Raw genomic sequence first — 25,445 nt, 5'->3', positions numbered from 1 at the left:
TTTGTTAAAATTACATTCCGTTAGTGAAACCGTACGTGATTAAACCAATGATTTGCTGCTTCCACTTTTCAAATGGAAAATCTGCACACTCATGAAGAAGTATGCACATACTCGTACATTCCATGCTTTGCAACAAACATTTGTTACAACGTTGGTTGATATTTCCGGTAAAATCGGAAAAACCGAATTTTTTATGATGCAATTAAACGATTATTAACTTTTGTGAAAAATACGGAACATTTTCAGGATTTTGAAATTAAGAAAAAGTTTGGAAGCTAAATTTTACGAGAAGTTACAAGACTTTGTAACAAGATAACAATAGTCGTAAATATCGTATATTAAATATATTATCGTTATGTATAGCGATTGTTCAAAAATTGAAGGAAAAGTTACTTTTGAATAGTTCGAAAATAATGATTTCAAAGATTTGTTTCTTAATTTCATTAAATAAAATTTAACCATGGTCTGATTAAAAAACAAATGTTATATACATCGACAAATAAATATTTTGTATAGTGCATTAGGAACGTGACGCAGACCGCATTGAAATAGTAATCGTTTCTAGAATCGATATTTCATAGATACGAGTAGGTACATATTCGATAAAGCTATCGCAGTAGATCTCACTGTTTCGTAATACGAAATCTGCTGCTACGCACTTACATTACGCGTTTAATGTTAGTGCAATCGCTATTAAATACCATTCACTTTTGGATTACATACCTACACTTGTGTCAGGAAGTATTAGAAGTCTCTTGTACAAACAAGTATTAACCCTTTCTACATTCGGTAATTTTCGCGTTTATTTTTTAAAGCGACACGTTATATCTTTCACTGAATAGTTAAATTAGAAATGTAAAATTTCTTTTGTTGAATTTATATGGTGAAAATAAATTTGTTTTGCATACGTTAATATTGTAATTATTTTTAAACAAACAGCTTAGGCGTGTATACAGTATTCGTGCCACATGAGGGAAATTTTTAGAGAATTTTAAGTTTAGATAGTTTCTATGTATTTCGAATAGTGGTTTCACCTTAAAATTAAAATTATTCACCTCGGTTACGCTTAATTTCTCTTACAACAGAAATTTGTCTACCGTATATCGCTTTTATGCAACCTCGATTTAACTGTATACTGCGTCAGTATAGCGCACTCATGTGCGTTGCTAATAATCCAGTAGAGGGTTGCATAACATTCGAATAAAAAGAAAAGCTTAAAAGAAAAATGTGAAACCGGTCTCGGTAGATTTAGTGTTCGGAATCAATTTCTCCAGACCGTGTCGCAGGCCGTCTCTAACAATGAGCATAGGCCGACAGTAATCAGGTGTTACGGATTAGCAAATACGACTTGTGTACTAGTTTCTAGGTTTATAAGACGGTTCGTTCAGCGAAAAAGAATTCTTGATAACGACTTTGCGGTTTTCCAATTGGTTGACGTAGGAACAGTTTTTATTTTACTATATTTGTGTAGGGATTCACCGCCTGCGTCTGCGAACGTTCCTAGAAGGATGTACATATTTTGTTTACGCGCGCTTCGGCGGCAACGGACAAATCGAACTCAGTGCAAAGCGAGCGATGCAGCGCAATAGACGGCGAGAACAGCGAGCGTTAATCAGTGTATTTTATTTTGTATCTGAGTAAATTATAGAGTTTTCTGTTCAGAGAATTCTGAAATGAATCACTCTAACCTTTTACGGTCTTACGTCGAGCTATAGACTCGTCATTGACTTCGGCATTAAACCGCCTACGTCGAATGCGGGCTCATTTCAATTCGCGAGTGATTTGACACCAGTTTCCAACGCCAACTTTGTTATGAGTCAAAATGACCCTACAGTCGTTTCCCGCATCATCGAAAGCTGTTCGTCTTTTGACGTACAGTGAGGTCAATGCATACCAAACGCGGTAAAGACATTGGAATAAAATATTTCTATACCGAAAAGTCAATTTGCATATAGTTTATTGAGAATACGGGCTATGATTTTTTGTATCGCTTATTAATTTTGGGGTACAGGGTTTCGAAATGATCCATCTCGAAATTGATCTATGGAATTCTATAAAATTGTGGGACAGCGTGAAAATAGAAATTTTGATCTACTTTGAATCTACTTTGATAAATCAAGTTAGTTTATTCGGCAGAGAAAGAACAAATTTCGTAGAGTAAAATTACAGCCTACTCGCTTAAAAAGAAATCAAGGAAGATAAGAGACAAATTCAAGGATATTATATAAAATAAGATACAAAGAAATATATATCTGATTTAAGACATTAAATGTTTTTTATCGCGTTTGGCATGCAATGACCATACTCTATACATCGTAACGGAATAGAAACAAGGACACGGTAATCGCGAGTTGCGTCCACCTTGTAGGCTCATCGGTGTGTACTGTGTCCCACAGAGGGTCGCAAACCTCGAAACCAGACAGCATTCAGACATCTCGTTACCTCGACCCGCCCCCGTGGTCTCGTAAATAGCTCATAGCCTGGAGCGAATCGTAATTTCCGCGGGGCAAACCAGAACCGGCGATATTAAAGCGAAGAAATGTCCAAGATAGCGGAGCCACCCCGCTGAACGGCAAATACCGAATGCATCACGCGGAGTTGTTTGTAACGACGCGTGGATAAACCTACTCGGGCCAGTTGCAGTTTACTCGTTCGTTTCGTACGTTCGTTGGTTCGTTCCTTCGTACATTCGTTGGTTCGTTCATTCGTTGCTTCGTTTATTCGTAGGAAGTTGCAACCTCGAGGATCGGCGCGACGTGTCGCGCCCGGACAATCTACACGCGGCGTTCTCCTTAAACGCGTTTTTCGTATGTCGCGCGTTGCACGGGCCACGACTAATGACAAATCGCCTGCGACCAACTGGCTGGAACAAGCTTTAATCGTCCGTATCGCATACCGAAGCCAACGTGTGATGTTTGCCTCGCGTTACAGAATCGCAACTTGCCTATTTGCATCGGGCCGACGCATCGCGTCAGAAACCTCTGGCTTTCCTGGTGTCGCATTAGTCGGGGAACATACTTCCTGCGGCTAGATTCTATTAGGTTAGGGTTTTTTGTTAATTGTAAAAATACGTCGACTCCCGCGGAGTAATTTGCGATAAACATTGCAAGTTCCCTGTTATTTCGACAATAAAATCAACGGCAGTTAAACAGTCCCGTTTCCGTGTCCAATTATTCTCGGGGTTCTTTCACCTATTTACAGTATCTGCTGAATATGTAATTACGACCTCGTTTGCTACCTTGTACATTAATTCGTCGTCACACCTAGGACCAATTAACCATGCGGCGTGCTTCGTTAAATTATACGACCACCGACAATTTCTTTATTTTCACCGACGACACGATCGTCCACGTAAATTAGATCCGCGAGGATGATAAAAAAATTTCGTCGGATCGGAAAATTGTTTGGTTATGAGATGTCGTTACCATATTAGGGCAATGAATTCGTGTGACTTGTAGATGGCGGTACCATATCTATGGGTATATTGTGAAACGTGATATCTTATTTTAATTGCAACCACATTCGTGTTTACAAGAAACATGCATCCTTATTATTTATGCTCAGGTTCAGTTCAATCTTTCTTCTCGAACCTCGCGCGGTATATTTAATAGTTAAATACGTTATTCTACGTACACGGAGAATTTTAATTAGACTCTGCCACGGTTGAACCACAACCGCCAGGTAATTTGTTTCAAGGATGTTTAAGATCGTGCGTTGAATTTAAAATAATCTGTGAAATTTAGTAAAGCGAGAATATACGATCGGAAATATTTTTATTCCAAGAATGTAATTTGAATAAAGATGTATCACGTACTATATAACTAAAAATTAAAAAAATGTATTAATCACGTTAATTAATCACCAATAATTAACACTGCTTCTACCAAGTTTTTCAACTTTTAAAAACATTTTTTCTCCACAACTGACTTTTTGTTACTTATTTCTACTACGAGATGTCTTAAGGCTTTCATAATGGTGTCTAATTTTAAATAAATTCACATAGAAATATGAACACCATTTCGTGACATAATATCAATTATAATCACACGAGAGAATTTCTATTTCAATTTTAATGGAAAACATAGGAGCTGTTGTCTTTTTAATGATTTTTATAGGCGTAATCATGATAGTAATTATGCGTGGTATTAAGTTGGGAATCACACAGATAATTATCCGTACTGACAGTCTCTCCACGTCGCCGGTAGTTTATTATCATTAGCGATCGAGACATTATGAATAATTGCTGCTGTCGTAGACCATAAAATCTGGAACTTGTATACGGGAGAATAGTCCGGTATTATTTGACCCACTTTCTCATGCTGCAGGTATGACTAATCGCTTAATCCTGCGGCTTTAAACCTGTAACTTTGCAAAAAGTTTGACTGCCGACAAAATAGTTTCGAATATCGACAAAATATTCAGGTTTACAACAGATCAGAATTCTGATTACAATTTCTACGCTGATCAGTTATTACTGCAATCATCAACATAAATTTCTCTCTTAAATAAAATAACTAATAGTCTCATACAAAATTTTGCTTTGGTCTTAAAAAGTAAAAGACAAGAATTTTTTATATTTTTTAAAATTGATAAAAGTTATTGGTTTCGAATACTATTTAGCGGAGACGCAGTGGGCATAAATCAATAAATAAAGTATCGGTGTAAATACAACATGTTTAATTCTATTAAGTTTATTCCTATTAAGCATCCGAGTCGTTTTTTAAAAATATAAGTAGTATCGCGAAGAACTGTGTAGGTTTCCGTGCGTTAAAAACGGTGAATACTCGGATCGTATATCCGAGTATTTCTTTGATCCCCGGATGCTGCGAGCACGAAGCCACCACCAGGCTCGCCGTAATAAATTTATGGGTCACGGTCGAATGAAAGAGAAGCACGAGTCATATTTCGCGTCGTCCTCGTAATTTCCGCGATTCCGTGCACCCGCGAACTTGGCCGACACGTATAATTCTAGCCCCGTGTGGTTTGTCCTGTGATCCTTTCAAACGATCCACCGCGCAATCGCAATAAGATAGGCTCTCTACGAGCGGGGCCCCCCCTTTGCACGAATATTCGCCGGAAAAATCCAGCGCGATTTAAACGAACAGCAATAATTCGCACCTCGTGTCAACCTTAAGGTGAACCCCGAGGTTATAACCGCGGCGACTCTGTGGAAACGCGCTTTATGTTCCCGGGATGATGCACGCGACAGCCATATGGAAGCGCGCGCGATTTCCGTGAATGGAAAACGCGATAAGACGCGTATCCCCGGTCGAAGATACAGCTTTCCACTCGCTGTCATTCCGCGTTCTCATCCTCCTCCTTTTCAACCGATGAAAATCACCGATCGTTCATCTCCGGTTATTTTTAACGTCAATTCGTCTGGTATCCTTAACGGAAGCAACGTTTCGACGTGTATGTTGGTAGGAATTTTCGAGTGAAAACGTAAACGAACGAGATCGCTGCTCCGTGGAAGCGCTCGTGGCATCCAGGAAACGATTCGACTCTATAATGTGCGCGGAGAAAGTTTTGCAGCCGAACGGGGATCGATATATTCAGCTCGCTTACAGTTATGTCAATAATATCGTCGTATCGTTCGTGTGTCTTTAATTTCGCGCAAATTCTAAATAGTTTCGGTTAATATGTTAATAACAATGTAATAACGTAAGGTTTTTATTCCTAATATATTTCCATCTAATGTCTTATCTAATAATAAAGAAGTAATCCAAAATAAACTTTCTTTTCTTACCTGGAAGTAGAACGATTCGGTTGTGTTAGGTTATGTCAGGTTACGATTCGGTTGTTCGACCACCTAGTCGTCAATCGGCTTCCGAATGCCGTGCGATCGATGAAAACTCTACCGTGTTCGTCTTGTAAAAGATTGTGTTTCACAATTCCCCTTCGGTTCGACATTCGGTAACATTTTCTACCAACTGTGCAACTGTACCACATTTTTCTGCTGGTACCCTCGAACGTGTCCAACATTCCTAACGCGTTCTCTCTTTCCGACTGCAATCGGGGCCTAACTACACGGAACCAGCGGTCGCGACTATTTCGTAAGAACGATACAAAAAAGCGAGAGCTCGGCCACAGTTGAAAAAATGGCGCGCGCGCGCATGCAATTGCGTTTCGGTCAGAGTGTTTATATGCGCGCGCGGTTATTTTCAGGCATTGTCAGGTAAATCTTCGACAAATTACCGGAATTATCCAGACGTGGCCGCGTCGTTTCGAAAAATCGCCGCTCGAGGCGTCTATTTGACAGGTACGCGACGTATATCTTCCTTTTTCCTCGTTCGAGCCGTTAAATCGACGTTCACCGTTTTATTAGCGCCGTGAGGAAGATTTTACGGCGAAATGGACTGCGACGCAAAAATGTTATGGACGCAAATGAGGTTAATTCGATAAAAATATTTCAAACGATGATAATAAATGTAGTATATAAGTCATGATAGAACTTGTTTGTTATATTAAAAAGTTTGCGAATGACATTAACAGGATGTTTTTATGAACTTTTATTTCACTAAAAGATCAGATCACCACGTGAAAATTTTGATTACATCTCATTCGTCAGCGTTGAAACGAAACGAATATTACAATGATCAGAAATTGTATAAAATTATAATTCGAACATCAGTGATATTGCCGCCATGCGCTACTTAATGTTCAAATTACATCTCATTTTCTTCCAGCGGAATTCCCACATTTATTCTCCTAATATGCTACCGGTGAAAGAAAGTTTTCCAGTCATGTGATGAAATAAAAGAAATGAACCAATTTTCTATCATTAGGAGTTAACTCGTTTAATGGATTAGGAATTAGAACGGAGAACGCTTTAATTGCTTTCGTTTTTCCTTAAATCAGGAGAAATTAGATAATTACAAGATCGAGACTATAGCAAGTTGACGTAAAAAAAGTCAACGAACGCTAATATAGTGTGGTGCGTGCAAAAATTGTATTAAATTAATTTTCGTTTGTCTAGATTGAATCAAATTTAGCAAAAACAGGAACCGATATTTTAAATGATTCTACAACAATTAGAACGTCTAATATAAACTACGATAAGCTCGTCGATCTATGGCTACTGCAGTTGCGCGCAGATTTCCGGTCGTAATCATCGCGGCTAAATGGTTCTCGCCGTGAAAGTAGTTTACGATCGGCATTCCCGTGGCGCGATTGTCCCAAAAGAATCAGTCGGTGCGCAACTTGTATGATGTACGACGCGCTTGTACGCGCGTACCAGTAGGTTACCTCGTGTGCCATGATCGTCGTCTGTCCATGTCCGTGTCCGTGCAATGCATTCGGCCCGCCGTTGTCGCCAAAGTGGGTCAGTTTGTGGTATCAACCTGGTGGGAATTACGGATACCTGCGCTAGACATCGCCATCGGTGATGTTGACGAAATCGCGCTGTTCGCGTTCGGTATGCAGGTAAGAATGTGCACCGAATTATCATCGATCGTTGCCGAGTGCCTGCAGCCGACTCTAGAAGAACGATAATGTACATTCGCAAATATACGTATCGCTCGTTTCGCACTGAGTTCGATTTGACAGTTGCCGCAGAGGGGAGCGCGTAAACAAAACACGTCCTTCCAGAACGTTTGCAGACGCACGCGGTAAATCCCTACAATATTGTATATCAGTTACAGTTAGTTACGTGCGGCGTTGTACATTCTCTCCTTTTAATCGCCGAAGATCTGTTTGGAAAGTACAATAAGGACCGGCCGAAAAAGAACTAAATAAACCTGCGTTCAGCTAACAATTCGAATTATATTCCAGTCGCGTAAAATCGATAGATCGAGGCTAACTACCCGGTTGCACGGAACGCTTTATCAGAGGAAAGTCTTGGAAACGATACTCGGCACTTACCACGGTCCTTTTAGATACTTTCTACTTTCATTGACCACGTTATCGATGACTCACGCAGCGTATTCGATTTCAGTTCGGCCGCAGCGCTCAATTTGATCCAGATGACAGGACGATCGAATAACCGCTTTTCACCGGTGAATAAATCTGTTTGTCAACGAGAAATTTCTGCTCGATTTCCCTTTCTACGATATCGCAGTACCTTCCGCCGCATAAGCGACGCGAAACCGAATTTACGTAATTCGTGTAATTATCCTGTAATTGAAATAATAAGCAGGAAACTCGTGGAATCGATGAAAGCTCTGGAACAAGGAATCGACGCTCGTAATCCGAACGACGGGTTTAACGTCTCTGGGAAACGGTGAGTCAAAGCTGTGGGAAAGCGGTTCGATATTTTTGTGTAATCACTCGTCATTACGTTTTATCTCCGGGTTCCTCCATTCACGTTGTAACATTTTAATTGGCTCGAAGATCAGTGAAAGTGGCCAGACGAGTATATTACATGGCGGATCTCTCGCGATTAGTACACGTGCGCGTGTTACGTACCTCTACATACAGAAATATGATTCAATATGATTTCGATTACGTCAGACAGCATATGTTAATATAGTATAGAATACGTCGGTTTATGCATCGTTGCAATTTTTGCAAAATTAAAATTTTTAATGATATCAATACTTTGTACAGAGAATTTTCCAACGATCTTTGTTATACGATAAAATTTTATGCTAAAATTATTTTGATATATTTGCAAGCCAAAATCGGTTAGTGAGAGCATGAAAAATGATACTTTTTTGTGTTCGCATCGCTTGATTATAACTTTTTAAAATTCATTTTAGTTTTCGTTAGTTTTACAGATTTTGACATTCGTTTTTTGTAAAAACGAATAATGAGAGTTTGAATCTGATTTTTTCAAGGCACAGTGAACGCGAGTATACTGCACTCGACAGCAACGTTATCTTAAATGTTGTCCCTGAATAATCAATAACGCATACGTAATATGCACACCCGGATCTGACATTTTAAAGATCACCGGGGATTTCTGCTTACGCAACTTTACCATTCCATTTCATGTGAAAAAAATGTGTTGAAACGTTTTAATTATTCTACGAATTTGCGACTATAGCGAACTTTCTAATTCATAAAGAATATACAATACGTATGGAGAAATAATGTCATTAGTAAATTGTTTCGACGTTAGTTGAGTTATTTGTGAACTTTAAGAGGGTAACGGAGTGTAACTTTCCTCCCAGTAATTAAGCAAGAAACTGATCTAATTTCATCGTTCGAAGTATATGGTGGACGAAACATTCCATGAAATAAATCGCCATAAAACAGAAGCAAGAAAGTTCTCCACGCGGTAATTGAGAATGCTATCGAAATAAAGTTCAAACCGCAGGTATTTAACTGAAACCAGGATATCGCGGGATCCGTGGCCCAGTATGCTCCTGGTATTACCGATACACGATAACATCCGCTATGGTGCACCGAAGATTTACAATCCGGAACGTCGAAAAGACTTTTTTAGTCGGAACACAGTTTGCCGGAGGAGATGCTGGAACGGATCCGCGACCACGAAAGTGGAACGATAAATCTACGAACGGGTTAACTGGACGCATAGCTTCCAGGATTCTTCAAACCTTTAACGACTCGCGCCTCCAACGAGATTTGAACCCGAGCGTATCAGCACCGAAATCGCACGCCTTAACCATTCCGCCAACCGACCGAGTTGCAATAAGCGGAAACATTTCGGTATTATATCCCGCTCGTTGCAATTTTTTTGCTCGCTTAATTCGCATTTTCAAGGTTAAAAAACTGTTTAAAAAATTACTTAATCCATACTTGCGGTAAACTAAACAAGTAGTAGCTACTGTCTGACAGCAAAAAACATCGACGCATTCGGTTTTCATTTTTTTTTTTTGACAATGTTGCAGGCGAGCAAAAAATCTGAGAAAAATCGAGTGTCCTTGAGCATGGTAGCTCGTCGTAGGTATACCTTTGATGTCCACCGGTTTGTCTGAATGAAAAGTGAAAAGCGACCATCGTGGGAGAGCAGCTCGGTCGTCGGAAAGGTGCCGCTGGCACACATATTTGCATCAGAGAAAGTCAACCGAACCCCTTCTCTCGCCCATGGATGCACTTGTACCTGCGTGTACATAATCGATGCATTAACACCTTGCATAACTCAGCCGCGGTATTAATCATTTCCATTATGCGACTGCGCGTTGTGGAAACGAGATTCATCGCGTCGCGTCACAGTCGGTGCTTTCCACGCTGGCGATGTAACCGCGGGATGAATAGCGACGAAAATCCAACGGTGGGAAATTGAAATGAATTAACTGGAGATCGTTGCACCAGACTGCGCTGTCTCGGCTGGACATTTTACTATATAAAAATTAATGTTATCGATATGTTAATACTATTTGAACAACACGAGATTGGCGACTCTCGGACGACGGGCTATTATATCATTTTTATATTATTTTATATTATTTTATTATCTTCAGAGCATTTACAATGTCTCTTACAAAATACGTGCCCTTTTGCATAGCACTTTTGCCGCGCATAGAAGAAACGTAGTTGCACCGAAAGCACAGGATCCGATGAATAAGAAATGGAGTTGTTACGATTTACCGTACGGTTTGTGCTGAAAATTCGCTGTTCCATTGGACGCGAACTATGACGCGGAAAAAAACTATACGATTCGCTACGGAGGACTGCGCGAACCGTTAAAGCAGAAGCTATTATATTCCCCGGGGTTTGTAACTACGGGCCAACCGGGTTGCTAAATTACGGTTTCTACGCGCGGAGCAGATGAACGGTAACGCCTCCGTGAGGATTCCGTCGGGAGGAATCGCGAAAGACCAACCGTGCCGGGAGAGTGTTCGCGGCGGGAAGAAGGACAGATTTATTGCTTACAGTTGCCCGCAACGGTACCTGCACGGCCGACAGAAAATTTTCTTCGACATAACTGCCGATGGGTTCTTTTCCCTCCGCGGGATTCTTCGCGTTAGCACGTCGTGAGCCGCGATTTTGGAACGAACCACCTCATGCGCGAAACACTCGTCCATTTGACACGATCCGCTGATCAAATCTGCGGTCGCATGGAAAACGTATGCGCGTGCTCCATATGTCTCGACATTAAAATATCTGGTTCTCGATGCGCGTCTATAACACGTGGAGAAAAAACTGTTAGCACGTGTCGTTCCTTTGTCACGCTTATAAACGTGAAATCACTGTTCCGTGAAATTAGAAAAACTACGCGTGGTTTTATCGTCTAGACATATTGATACCAGCTTCTATTTACGAGGAAAAGAATGGATGAACGAGAATCGTGTGACCACAGTTTCTTATTCTTTTCCTTTAACGACCGTGTTTTAAATATGACTAATGTATAGTGTGACAATTAAATTCTAAAACTTGGTCGATAAAATACGATAGAAACAAAATACACAGAATTCCATATTATTTACTTAGTCCAAAGTAACCTTGAGTTATTTATGAAAACAAATAGTTTTCGTTTGTTATAAAATTTTGTTTTGCTTAAATTTCTTGTATAAATTAATTGTAGATTCGATTACTATCAACATTCTTTTTCAATATAATAAGAAACGTATTATGGTATGAACGAAGAAGAAACAGTTCAATCATGGTTTTTCATTTTAGTTCGCTGTTACCAATGAATTGCAAAATCCACTTTTAATTGCGCGTTGAGCCATCGAACCGTTCGCTCCTTTCGCAAACACCATTGGCCTTCTCACGCGTAACGGAAGCAATTTTGCGATCGCTGTTCGAAAATCGTGCGTGACAGGGAACACGGTAAACGACAAGTTCGTAATTTATAACATCCTCCTTGGGTGTTCTTCGAGGTCTCTCTCGTTGCTCATTAAATTATCAGTTCTTTTCAAGTCTTCACGCTGTTTGGCATCGGGAGTGTGAGCGCAACAGGGACGGACAAAAAAGTGGCCTCGGTTCAGCGGATCCAGGCGGAAATTGTCGTCGTTCGTTCGCGCGAAATCCATTCACCGCAAACTGTAACAGTTTCACTTTTCCAGATATTATTATCGCCCTCGATTGAGAATCGTGCTTTTGCTGTTTTATAGTATCTTGCGAAAACGTCTTGGAAAAGTATAGCGTTGGAATAATATACTTTCGCTACCGTTTTTCACACAGTACACAAATACGTAAATCCTATTAAATCTGCAACCTCGATTCATTTTTAAATTACAATAAAAAAAATATACCAAGGTCGCCTTGAAATCTTGCAAAGTGAAATAGTTCGTAACCATTTCACGATTATTAATATCTTGCGAATAGCTCTATTACCATTGGATGCTATTCCACATTTAAATGCTTTTTCAAGTTCTTCTAAATCACGCCATATATCAAATTATATTCTAAAATTATATTGGTATATTTAATATTGTTTCGAACTTTGTTATTTATCTTATCATTGAATTAGGTCCAAGAAACCACGGTACGAGTACTGATTTGAAAAGTAATGAACTCAAAAGTAATGTCTGTACCTGTCTAGCGAAACAGAGCTCTGCGCGAGCACTCTGTTTATAGCTGCATCCCATCTGTATAAACGTATTATGTATAGTATGTTTGCTTAACACAGTATCGATCGGTATCGTTTAGAGCGAGGTTCGATATCGATGCGATACCAATGGAATGCAAAGAATTGGTGACATAACCTGGCATTTGTAGTTGTCAACTATCAGTTCAGACCCGGCACTTTCAGGTTACATATATTTCTGAGACTTGAAAAGAATACGAAAGAATATTCATACCGAATCAACGATAATTCAAACGAAAACCAAAAAAGAAACTGTATTTGTATATTCCTACTTTTTATTATTCCTAATATAGAAGCAGAGAAATTTAATGTTCAATTAAGTTTTTGTTTAAACACCGCTAAAAACTTAAAGGTTATTTTTCACTCTATAATTATATCCGCCACTGCATGCTAATTTTCTCTTTGTTTAATCGCAATAGCTGCTCTTCTTTCTATACCGATGAAAGTTGATTACCTTTCGGTAAACGCTCGTAGCACGAACGGTAAAGCTCTGAATCAAAAGTGTCTTTAGTACTCTTGAAAACGCGATTATCTTTTAATGAAAATCTCTGAGAAAAATAATAATAAAAGTAATATACAATGAAAGTTTTCGTCCGTGTTTCAGAAATGCGCTGGTTTCGCGGCCACGCCGAGGCGCCAAGACTTTTAAGCCTCAGTCCTCTTCAAGCCGATGAAGACCTTGACGGAGCATCTTACCACATTCATGCAACGTCTCAATACAGAGGTAACGTATATGACACCGTCGATAGAGTTACTATAATGCTAAAAATAGGATGCGACGTCAACTTTCATAATTCGAATTGCGATCGTCTTGTAATTAATTATTATTTGTAAATAATTCATCTTTTCTGGGGTATCGTTATCATCGTTCACGTGGTCTCTCAAATGTCACGTGACTCCATCCGTGATGTCACAAACGAGCAGAGTAGGGGGGTAAAAGTTTTTATTATCGTAAAAATGCTGATTTGTTAAAAACAACTTTGTATTTTAATATCTCCTCTATATTTACAGCGCCAAGTTTCATCTTAATATTATCACATAAATAATAATCTATAGTATTTGTTGTAAAAAATAAAAACTGGAAAAATAAGAATAAAAACGATTATTTACATAGTTCCGAAACTAATACCACTGGCTGCTTTTTTAATTTGTAGCCAGTAATTAAATAATCCCTTGTTTTCTACATCGTTAATCCAACACCCAGCAGATTCAGCCTCTTTGAAATGTTGCAACAGCTTGTCTGACAGATTTTTTTCGAAAGTTTCCAAATGCCTGATTTTATTTTCAATTTCCTTATTTACAAGAAGCTGTTGACTTTCCGGTGCTTGATTTTCTTGATTCGTTTGTACATTATAATGTTTATTGTTCTTCTTTTTTTTATGTAAAACATTGAATTCTACGGCTTCCGGATTAAATGGCATTAAACCACTGGCTTTGAACCCTCCTTGCACATTCGTTTTCTCTGCAGTATATGACTGTAGAGCTTTCTGTAACACCAGAGGAAACTGTTCTTTTCTCATTCTTGAGACATTATTTTCCACTACCCACTTGGATACCGTTTCTTTCCAAATGTCCTTAAACGGCTGGAAGACCGCGATGTCAAGTGGTTGAATAATATGCGTGGCATTCGGATATAATGCTATTATCTCAATACGTTTTTCGCGGCAGAACTGAAATAATGGAATAGTAACAAGAGAGGAATGACCACCCAAGTATAATACAATAGGAAACTCAACATTGGTTTTTAACAGCCAAGGATAAAAAATATTAGTTATATATTCGTAAAAAGTTTCTATTGTCATCCAACCATTTTTAGAGACACCAATGCTCGAATCATTTGGACTATTTTCCAAAACTGTTTTGGGTTCATTTTCTTTGTAAGAGTACAAAATCATAGGAGGAGCACGTAAGCCCTCAGCATTGTACATGAACAAGGTAGTGAAACTTTCTTTTTCCTGAGCATCTAGTACTGTGTAAACTGTGCAGGCTCCTTTCTTTGTTACAACTCGTTCCAGCTTTGGTGTCACATCCACATTAGTTTCATCACAATTATAGACACGCGATGGATGTATATCAATTAAATTTTTGCTGCGCAAATAGGTCTGAATTTCACTAAACCATCCTCTTAAACTTTCTTCCGTTACAGAAGCACGAGTCATACTTAAATTGTGAGATGCTTTAACATTTATGTTGGGATGACGCTTGCACAATTTCTCATACCAGTGACGTCCTGGTCTTCCATGTGTAAATGGAGTACGTCTTCCTAATTTTGTCACGTACGACTGTACAGAATCTAATAACTCTTCCTTTCTCACTGGATACCCTCTTTCGGCTCTGTATAAGATCCACTGAATAATGTCCTGTTCCTCTTGTTCAGTTAAAATAGTTGGTGGACCACATTTGGATGTCATTTTTGTTGGATTCTTCGCTGCTCTAAAAATAGAAGTTACAGGAACACAATGCATTTTGGCTGCTTTTCTCAAACTGACGCCCTCGTTCACTGCTTTGACAGCTTTCTCAAGCGATTCAGGAGCATAATTCTTTCTATGCTTTTTCATCTTCTGTTGATTGCACTTCCTGAAGACAATATTACTTTTTACATTACTCTTAACATTATTTCCATCAACGTTCGACAGGTTTCTTTTAATTGTTTCATAGTTTTCATTATTTCTCCCACCTCTTAATTTCGGTGGCATCGCAAAATATTTATCTGTACTTGGCAAACAATTTTTCAATTAATTATCGATTAAATTTATACACGTACGAAGTACTTTATAGGTTAAGTTTGTACTTTCGTATCGAGGATTAACTATTCTTACCCGTGTATATAATGGAAATTTTAGTTTTACGTATTACCTACACTCTTATAAGGTAATAAAAAGAGTCAGATTTGTTTCACATCTGTAACGATACTGTTTCTGTATTATATGTTAAACACGGATGCCAACTGTTCCATAAATTGGGACAATGAAAAATTTGAAGTACGCAATATGGAACAGCTATGCAATTAATGAAAAATATAGAAATTAGGATTTTGTTTGTAGAACCATAGCTATGATTAATGAATTAAAAACTACAAAGAAACTAGGGAAAAAAATAAAATTGATATTTAGACCTTCTTATACAATTAATGTACATTTATAACTATTTTTAATCGTTCATTAGAAATTCACGTCATACACATTTTTTCGTGGCTCGTCATTTTTGTACGCAGAAGAACACAGGCCTGTTTTAATGTCCGCGAATTGCAAGAATTTCACAGACAGCTTGTTTCCCGCGTGGTATTTCATTAAAATTACTTTCGAAAGCGAAGAAACTTTGAATAGCTTCGTTTGTTCCGTGAGAGCCTCTTTTATGGTAGTCTTTTTGAATAGCCAAATCCATGGTTTTCTTATCTTGATCGCTAAGGCGAAAAATGATCCTATCAGAATTCCTTTTTTCAGTACTTAATCCGTCGTTAATAACAATTGGTATAATAGGCTTCTATTGTTTGATATGTTGTAAATGAAGTAGATCTTTCAAACAGTAAAATTACTTAACAATTACATTGCGCACGAAAAATGTGCACAAATATCATTTGCGCCCTATCAAAATTATTATTAAAATATTAGTTTTGTTTAAGTAAAAATAGTGAAATATCTCAAAAGTTGAATTTACAAATAATATATTCTCACAAAAGCAGTTTGGTAGGATGCGACATGTCATCTGATATTAATAGTATTTTTGTGGGTACAGAAGTGAAAGAGATCTCAAGGTCAACTCATTTCTTTTTCTCGGAATACCATATTTTTGTCGTCAAAATGTAATATCTGAAACTCGGATATAAATATAAAAAGTTACTGCACAACGTCGTCCTGAGTTCAGTAAAGGTAAATTGTTGGTTTAATGTTTACGTGCTGCATCGATGCTGATAGCATCCGAGAGTTTGCAGCGTCCCCATATCAAATGACAACTCTACAGAGTGAGTCAAGTTACTGTTTTGTACGAAATAAGAAAGGAGAATTCAAAATAATTTTCTAGTTAGCGACACACAAGTTAAAAGTAAGATATCAAAAATTAATCAAGCATGGTAAATTATTTTTTGAAACTTACTAATTCCTGGCAGTATTTCATAATTTTATAATTATAACTAGACTGTCGATTTTTAGCATTATTGCATTAATTGCATTAATTGTAATGCATAGAAACAAAAGTAACAAGTTCTTTCTTCCATTAATAATTTAAAAATACTACATTTACGTTTCAAATTGCTTATACTTTGTTATACTACTTTAAATCGTAGCTATTAAATTTTGTTGTAAACGTATTATAGTCTCAATCTGATTATGGCACCTCAAGCTATAATTTTGTGAAATACGAGAAATGAGATTGGTAATTGTTTCCACAACAAATTGTACGGATATACCTACTTGCCTTTGAGATTTATGATAAAACATTATGAAATTGGTGAAGTAATTTAAAGTAAAATAAAGCCTTGCATCACAGCGACGTCTCTAATCTCGGAGCCTGTATTCGTGATGTCTGTGAATGAACACCCTCACCGGAAAACCGCGGCGGCGGCGGCGCGGCGTTAGTAAGGCCATTTCTACGAACATCTATGACAACATCATTGCGGTTTTTGAGCGTGCAACGCGACGTTCTACTCGCTGAAATCATCAACCTTATGTCTAGGCTTCTCTTATCTTCCAGACAACCGTGTAAACAATGTCGATTGCTTAATATTCGAGATAAATTAGTAAATATTTTGATGTTAACATTATATTTTCAACGGACGCTTTGATAATAGTTAAATTTAAATAGAATAGAGGAAAACTAAAAAGTTGTGTCGAAGAAAAGTAGTTGATACTGATAATCATAAAAACTAAAAGAAATTGTTTAAATAATACGCGATGAAAAGTTTTCAATGCTTGGCTACAAATAATAATTATGATAAACTAAAACCATGTTTCATTAGAAATGAAAAGGATGAAAAATCCTTGGTCTCTGATAATAATGATTTTCTGTCAAGAGAATTGATTCCGGTGATTCATAACAGTTTTATCGGGAAAGGAAATTCTGTTTTGATCGCTCATTATAATTATCAGTAGACAGAGGATTTTATGCATCTATGACATAAACGAGTATGGGCAACTTATTTGTATTAAAATAATTATTTAATGAAAATAGTATTAAAATTATTTAATTAAAATAGTAACTTCTTTATCTTAAGTTCCACTCTTTGTTTAACACTTTCAGCGATTAATTAATAACATATAGATAATTACAAATTCATTTAAGTTTCACTCTTTGTTTAAATTTTACTTTATCGCATTTACTACACGAGTGCTCGCATTACTTTAAGATTTATCGTGTAACGCACGCAGCGATAAGTTTTCGATGATCCGTAATCGAGAATTCTTAGCGAATTTCCATCCATGTACATAGCAGAAGTGCACGTCATAGATTGGCATTCGGTTTACGACACCGTCGCAATTTTAGCGGGGTCTTCGCGACAAAAAAAGACTGCGGCTAAACATTTCGTAACGGTGCATGTCTTACGCGGCAAGGAAACCGCGAATTACTTGCAATACATTCGGAAAAATTGCTGAAGAGAAACTCTGACTGAGAATAATTCTGTTTCTTTTTTGTTAAACGTAACCACGGATTATTTATTTTTACGAAGCGACCAACTTGGTCGAAAATGACTAGGAATTACATTTCGAATGAAATATAACCAGATATTTATACTCTTTATGGAACGACATACACTGAAATAGTTAAAAATAAATACGCGACGTTGTATGGATTTAGAATAATACGATAAAAATATTTAATAATAGAAGCGTTATATATCTATAACTAGATATAAAATCTCCTAAAATCTTATAAAATCCACGGACTATGTTTTTAATATCGCTTACGATTATCAGTTAATTTACAATCTGGTAACGAAAAAAAGAAGATTCAACGTTTCATTTTATTTTATCATTTTACTCCCTTATCTTTCCGTTCTATTAGTTCGGCATGTTACATTTATCTATGTCCGTAGTTTTCACCGTCGAACGCTTTCTTCGATCCTTTTGAACGCCACGGTTTATTTACCATGTAACTTATGATTAGATTCACTGTCATTACTGTCGATATCCAAGGAAGGAAGATATCAAACGATGCTCGCTTCCTGTAATTTTCTATATTCGTATTTTGATACGTGCACGGATACCTCATTACTTCAAGTATTTATGCAATGCCGAGACTGATATGAAGAGGTTAAAATCTTTAAATCAAATTGCGTATTTGACCATATTATTTATCTTCAAGTTTTATACCGAACTCGAAATTATAGTGATCCTTGCAAAAGTAAATCGTTTAGCCTTTAATATTAAATTTTATTAATAAAAATTCAGGTTATGTCAGGTTATGGTTCAGGTAGCTTATTGTTCATGAATACACAGTTCACGTATCTAAGAATTTTCGCTTCAAAATTGATTCTTTAATCAATCAGTTAATTACCTTTGTCATCGAAGTGAAATACAACGCGAAGAAGTGATCGTATCTGGCATATGTTAAGAAGACAGCAAACGAATGTTCGTTACAAAATAAGCGTTAAAATAAAGATAATTACCGTTCACTTCCCCTTCATCGTATATTCGTAGTTACCTCGTGTTCTTCCTTCTGAATTTGTTCCAAGCAAAAGAAGTCCGTTCCCAGAGCGATTCGTACTTCCGATTCCGTTCGTTCGATTCCCAGTGTCTACTTCCTCCCCGAACCGCCTTCGTGCACCTCGTGACTAGTTTTACTATCACTTCGGCAACGTGCTCATGCGAATTGCTCATACGGGATGTCCTGCCTTACACACATCCTGCAGAACAGCGCCGCGCCGCCGCTAGAACTCATATAATGTCAAGCGTCGCGGAAGACGATCATTTTCGTCTTGGCTGTCACTCGCAGCGGGAAGTTTCGACCGGTTTGAATCGTGCAGTGAAATCGTGTCAACGAGATGAAGATCGCGTGGAATGGCACATCTGTGACGCGCTTTGATCATTTTATTCTCGTTCATCGATTGCTCAAATGTAATTGTGTATAGTATACCTTCGGAAAGTGAATCGACCAATGAAAGTGATATTTGTCGAACGCCGGTGGTGACATCTCTTATATTTCGTGATAGGTGTCAATTTCTAATGTGTTTGTTGTCGTTAACCTCTTAGGCGCGTCATTATAATGGTATTCGTGAATGTTTCCCGCTTTGATCAATTGTTTTGTTAATTATTAAAGTAAACGATCAAAGTGAAAGTGTGTATGTACGATACATTAAGAAAAGAATATATGTAATTAATACTATATACGGAAAAAATATATATTAAGAGAAAATGGTAATTTAGTTACGAAAAACTTTATTTGTGCAAAATAATGCCGTGCCTGAGAGGTTAAACATTGCTCTGACGGATCGATATCAGTAAACGGCGTTAATATCTGAAAAATTCATTTTCAATTAACGCGAATGATATCACAAATTATACAGGTTGGAGTTTTCGATCGTTTTAAATATAAAAATACATTGGAAATGACGCGCATCTCTATTTACCGCTGCCAATATTGCGAATAGTTTCTAATTTTCTTATAAACAGAAAAATATTTGTAGAAAATACAAAGTCAATTTTACTGAATCGTTTTAGCTACATATTATTTATTTTTACGTTATTATGTTCATAGGAATATTCAAAAGGGATTTCACTTCGTCGCGCGACTATTAATGCGGTATTACAAAGTTGAGATATCGAAAATGTTTCTACGAAATCGTACTATTAAAACGAAACTTTTGCAGATATGTCCCCGGTACGATGGGCTCGCCGGAAGTCGTCGAGCTCCGAGTCGGAGAGGAACTGCTACAACGTGCAAACGTCCAAAGTAACGACCGAGCGGAGTTCTACCAAGAAGGACAAGAAACGGATCCAGGAGGAAAGACGACGGATCTGCGAGAAGAGGAATCCCATCCTGGATCGGGTGATGAACACCAGGCTGAGTTTTTTCAAGGATCGCGATTCCGACGAGGAGGATCACGAAGAAGAAGAGGACGATCCGGAAAAGTTACAGTTCCGTTCGATGTGCGAGCTGAGTGGACACGGTTTGAGCAGAAACGAGTTCCGACGATCTGTCTGCGAGTCAGACTTGAAAGAGATCATAGAAGAGGAGAAAACGCAGGCGAAAAGAAAAAGGCGCTCGAAATCGCAGAGCAGATTGCCGTATAGGAAGCACCACGAGGAACGTTTCTCATTCCTGGGCTTTCGTCCCGTGTCTGTACCATCGTCGACAGTATTATCGAAGACGGACGTCATCGAGGAGAACGGCCAACAGAGTCGCAGATGGCGAAAGAGCAAGGAGTTCGTCCAGAACCATAACAGCCCTGCGAGGTCCGTGGAAACGGAAGTTCCCGCGAGCACCGAGGATCCGCTCTACAAAAACGGCTCCCAGTTCGACAGCATTACGCCGTCGAGCTGCTTGGCCGCGAAATTTCGAGCGATGCAGGACAGATATCTGAAAAGCTCCACCAACAAGTTGATCGCGAAAATTTACAAAAAAGATAGCAAGGACAGGGAGAGAAGACGACTGAGGAGCTTCTCGTACGGTACTCTGCCCGGCCTCGAGGAACTCCGAACGAATCCGCTTTACGAGGAACAGGACCAGGACGACAACGACTCCGGGATACTGGATAATGATTCCGCGACCAGTTCTTTGCTCGACGACAGATGCAGCAGCAGCGCTTCCGGCTTGTTGACCGGCCTCAACGACTCGCTGCATTCGCCGCCGCAGTTGCCGCCTAGGAAACCGTCGTCCTCCATCGCGGACGTCGAGAGGACGACGCGTCTGTTCTCAAGCCTGGACGTTTACTGCAGCAGAAACGAAGGCAGAGGCTGCAAGACGGACGTAACCAGGCTGCACGAGCTCGAAGATACGACGAGTCAACTGTGTCAAGCAGCGAACAGCGAGCTGATCGATCGACGAGACAAAAAGGACTCGACGACGCCAGCTGATAGGAAAACTATCCCTAGGCCGGAAAGCAAAGAGATCTCGGCTTCGGAGAACTGCCAGAACGCTCAATTACCTGTCATCAGACACAGGCCGTACGCTACCGAAACGATGGTTGTGAAGCTTTTCAGAGAAAGCTCCGATCAGTGCTTGGGCATTTTCATCGCGAAGACAGCGGAGTCGAGTCCTGGTTATCTGGTGGCCCACGTGGTGCCGAACGGTCTCGCCGATAAGGAAGGAACCTTGAGAATAGGGGATGAAATCTTAATCGTGAACGGCAAGAGACTGCGTGGCCTAAACATGGCGAAAGCCAGGCAGATATTGGGAAGCGGCAGCGGGCCCGGCGAGGTCGACATCGTCGTATCGAGGTACACCGCTTTGGACCAGTCGTCGAAAAAGCTCACGGAGAGCAGCGTCGATTACGAGAACGTTAACATGGAGAACGGGCACGGGGTCATCGTCGACAACTCCTCGAAATCGCATTTCAAGAAGCATCACTCGAAGCATCATCGCGACAGACGGAACGAGTCCAGCAAGTCCATATCCTCGGAGAGATCGGTTTTGAACATGGACAACAGCGGCTCGCAAAGCGTTTCGAATTTTTGCACTTTGCCGAGAAGACCGAGGAGCACGGTGTCCACGTTCCTCACGGTTGTCTTTCAGAAAGGCCCGGGAAAGAAATCGTTGGGATTCACGATCGTAGGCGGAAGCGACAGTCCTAAAGGAAGCATCGGTGAGTCGGATGATTTTGTTCAATCTCTTTTTATTCAATAATATTTATATACAGTACCTAACGTGATCTCAAGTTTCCGAGGATGTCGAAACATTTTCTACTTATACAGTAACAAAATGCCTCTGCAATAATTGTCTATATTGTTGGTACGTGTTTTGTGGTATGTAAGAAAGGATTATGCGAAGTTGTAAATGCTAATTATAACGAGCGATAACTACACGTGTGTAGATTGCAACATTAAATTATTAAATTGGAAAGAGAGAAAGATATGTACACGCGTGAATACAAAAATGCAGTATAAACAATATTTATATAAAGTATATTCTTTAGGAAAAATGATGGTGAGTGTTCTCGAATTGAGATTATATTTTTGTATAGTATGATACAACTAAAGAACGTTTGACGGAAAGAATATATCAGTTTTTATTCTTTTCACAAATTCATTTCTGCATTTACGTATTCTCATTAGTTTTACTAATTCGTGGAACCTATTTTATCACTGGATTCTTGATTAATTTCCAGCAATTATATGATATCTTAAATGAGTTTTAAACTGTACGAAATTTCATATATTATTTCTAGTATAATTACTATAGTTCGTCACCGATCGCTACACAGTTGCTACAAGTGAGATCAGTTAACATTAACATACTAATCTCGGTAAAACATTCCGGGGCGTTACTTACTATACAACTTGAATATAAATTTTTCTTTCATAGAAGTTTTAACAATTTCGTGTCAAGCATCGTTAACAGCAATGTGGTTTATTCGTTATTTAACTGTTACGTTGCGTTCAATTATTTGGCAAAGTAATCGCTACTTATATACTTAATTAGATCTAATGTTAGGGTTTAGGATATTGCTACAGTGTTCCTTCAAAAGAGCTCAAAATCTCAATTACTCAATTAATTTAATTATTCACAATATCATCTTAAAATAAACTATTGAACTTGTTCTAAAAAAATCAGTCACGTGGGTATGTTGTATGTAGACTAAGTTAATTTCGTATTTTTAAATATTTGAAAATTCTAAAACGAAGAAAAATGTCTGTCGTTTATTCTTGGCATTACAAATTATTAACAATTGAAGTTTCTATAGCCATCGAACAATTTATAAATTATTATTACAAATTACTAACAATTTATTATTCGGTAGATCGTACGTTAAACATTTGAAAATTCCAAAACGAATAAAAATGTCTGTTTATTCTTGGCTGGTCCAGAGACAGCAGAGTTTCATAAAAGTCAACGAAAAATACCATGCAGATGTTCGTTTTGAACCGGCGTTATCGAGTGTTAATCCTGTCATCGCGAACTGTAGAACATCTTATCCTAGCCCGTTTTTTCTGCTCTTGGAGGGTTCGCAAACACAAGCAGAAATATCATCGAAAACGTGGGCAACCCGGTGCTGCTTAGAAATGGCAGCGGTTTCCTGCCATAACATTTACGCGCTTGCTCGACCGCTGTATACGCGTTGCCGATAAATCGCCTCTGCATGTATACAAGAGGAGGAGGTCTCGAGTTTTACGCGCTCGTTACGATGCCACGGTGCCCCGGCAACGTAGCACAACACCACCGCGTAGACGCCGCGTTTCGACGAGGAAACCCATAGGACCGCAGTCGCGAGTTTTCGATATTTTATTAAATCAAAGTTTTCTTCTCTGATATGGAAGTCTGCTAATTTTTTCAACGGAGCTCCATGAACCATAGGTATATGAAACGCTGTTAATACTAATATACAATAAAATAATATTGAAAATTGTAAAATGTAAGCCGGGAGCATCCTAAGCCATTAGGCAAGGATTAATTCAATAAATAAATAAAAATACAATCAAATAATAATAATATATAATTGGTCAGTCGGTGAATCAGTGGATGGAATTATTTCATTTTAATCCTCAACTGGTGCAGCGATTATTACAATAATCATGATAGAATACAATTAGATGGTGCACGAAAGTATGTCAATTTAATTCCACATAAATATTAGATTCTTAACTAGTTTATAAAACAATAAAACCATGGAGAACTGATTTTTATTACAGAATGAAATATAACGCAATGCACCAGTAATATAAATGCATAAAATATAATGCAATGTGAATACACCAGTTAAGGGTTAATATAAATTGTATAACAAATGCTTGATAGTATAAAGTTGGGCAAATCTAGTTAAATAAATTCAATATACTTTCTGAAATTATTAATTAATTTCGATGGAATCGTTGAGAAAGAATTCAATTCTAATTTTGCAATTTCTCTGATTGTTCATAACTGTCTACTTGTGTATGCTACCATATTAGGAATCCGAGATTTCATTTCCATAAACTATACATATGAAATGCACGTGTCAACAGTCTATTGTCCGCATGTTAATTCTATTTTTTATAAAACTTTTGATATATATTCTTATTTGTTAATCGAGCATCTGTTTCTCTGCTATAGGTATCTTTATAAAGTCTGTATTGCCAGGCGGCCAAGCCGCGGAAGATGGCCGATTGCGAGCAGGCGACGAGATATTGGCAGTGAACGGCCACGTCTGTCACGACTTAACCCATAGAAAGGCCGTCCAACTTTTTCGCAACACCAAAACTGGACCGGTTGCCTTGCACCTTTGCAGACGCGTGAAAAACAAGGAATTACAGTGAGTATATCAATGTTTCAACGTAATCGATAAATATCCGTTGAAAACATATATCGCAATGTTGTTAACTAATAACATTACTTTAGTTATTAACTATGGACGTTTATTTAGCCTCGGTTAGCCTCTGTTAACAATAATATCATTAGAATACGTTGTAGCAAAATGAACGATTTATATAGATTAATTTTGTTAGTTATGCTAGCCTTTAAATAATGGTCGTCAAAATATGGTATTTTCCTTAATGATGAGATTTTACTGTTCTTTTAGGAAACAATGGAAAAGCGAGATATAGTTGTCATGTTCTATGCAATAATTAACTATTGTTTGATATATCGATCGTGGTTCTATTACCGTTGGAGTAATTTACATTCGATCTTGTTTTCTTACATGTTTAAACATACGTTGACGTTCTGTCTTTGACACGTAGTTTAATCGTTTGGAATATCTTTGTCGCTTCAACCCTTTGCTAAGATCTCACGATGCTCGCATTACATATAATTTCCTACAAAGCTGAAAATCTAATTTCATTTAAAATTCCTATTAGCGGGAAGTTTACGTCACTTTTATTTGTAAACATTACTGTGTACAATATTAATTAAAAAAAGAGGTTCCAGGAATGAATATAAATAT

At 38.2% G+C, this 25,445-nt stretch overlaps 2 protein-coding genes and 1 long non-coding RNA gene across 16 annotated transcripts in view; 1 reads left to right on the top strand and 2 right to left on the bottom strand.

The window, feature by feature from the left end:
• LOC144471386 (uncharacterized) overlaps window positions 1-19,208 on the bottom strand; it is a 42,104-nt gene extending 22,896 nt beyond the window's left edge. The window contains exon 1 of one of the 8 annotated variants that reach the window (XR_013494264.1): window positions 19,038-19,208. This is a non-coding gene — a long non-coding RNA (uncharacterized LOC144471386). Of the gene's footprint in view, window positions 1-5,746; window positions 6,057-19,037 lie in introns of those variants that run through there. The other 7 variants (XR_013494260.1, XR_013494258.1, XR_013494265.1 and 4 more) reach the window with 7 other exon arrangements.
• Window positions 1-25,445, top strand: part of LOC144471382 (uncharacterized) — a 49,127-nt gene that overhangs the window by 23,529 nt on the left and 153 nt on the right. For 2 of the 6 annotated variants that reach the window (XM_078183362.1, XM_078183361.1), the window contains exons 2-4: window positions 13,041-13,160; window positions 20,238-22,172; window positions 24,617-24,815. In XM_078183362.1, the coding sequence (XP_078039488.1) occupies window positions 13,043-13,160; window positions 20,238-22,172; window positions 24,617-24,815 (2,252 nt within the window). In that variant the 5' untranslated portion in view covers window positions 13,041-13,042. Of the gene's footprint in view, window positions 1-6,194; window positions 6,260-6,309; window positions 7,423-7,933; window positions 8,219-12,578; window positions 12,602-13,040; window positions 13,161-19,356; window positions 19,486-20,237; window positions 22,173-24,616; window positions 24,816-25,445 lie in introns of those variants that run through there. The other 4 variants (XM_078183363.1, XM_078183364.1, XM_078183365.1 and 1 more) reach the window with 4 other exon arrangements.
• Window positions 13,176-15,477, bottom strand: LOC144471384 (uncharacterized). Of its 2 annotated transcripts, XM_078183368.1 has the most exons (3): window positions 15,256-15,477; window positions 15,114-15,146; window positions 13,176-15,013 (listed from the first exon to the last, which is right to left on the bottom strand). In XM_078183368.1, the coding sequence occupies exon 3, from the start codon at window positions 14,992-14,994 to the stop codon at window positions 13,543-13,545; it is 1,452 nt and encodes a 483-aa protein (XP_078039494.1). In that variant the 5' UTR covers window positions 14,995-15,013; window positions 15,114-15,146; window positions 15,256-15,477; the 3' UTR covers window positions 13,176-13,542. The 2 variants fall into 2 exon arrangements, with proteins under 2 accessions (XP_078039494.1, XP_078039493.1); XM_078183367.1 differs by having other exon boundaries at window positions 13,176-15,146.

The sequence above is a fragment of the Augochlora pura genome, chromosome 6 (genome assembly GCF_028453695.1).
Source record: "Augochlora pura isolate Apur16 chromosome 6, APUR_v2.2.1, whole genome shotgun sequence".
NCBI lineage: Eukaryota > Metazoa > Arthropoda > Insecta > Hymenoptera > Halictidae > Augochlora > Augochlora pura.
Note: the sequence above shows the minus strand (reverse complement) of the source record. Positions and strands in the feature narration are given on the sequence as shown.

Bases quoted from the DNA above. Each gene is read 5' to 3' on its own strand.
- LOC144471384 (XM_078183367.1), bottom strand. From the start codon at position 15,132: ATGCCACCGAAATTAAGAGGTGGGAGAAATAATGAAAACTATGAAACA.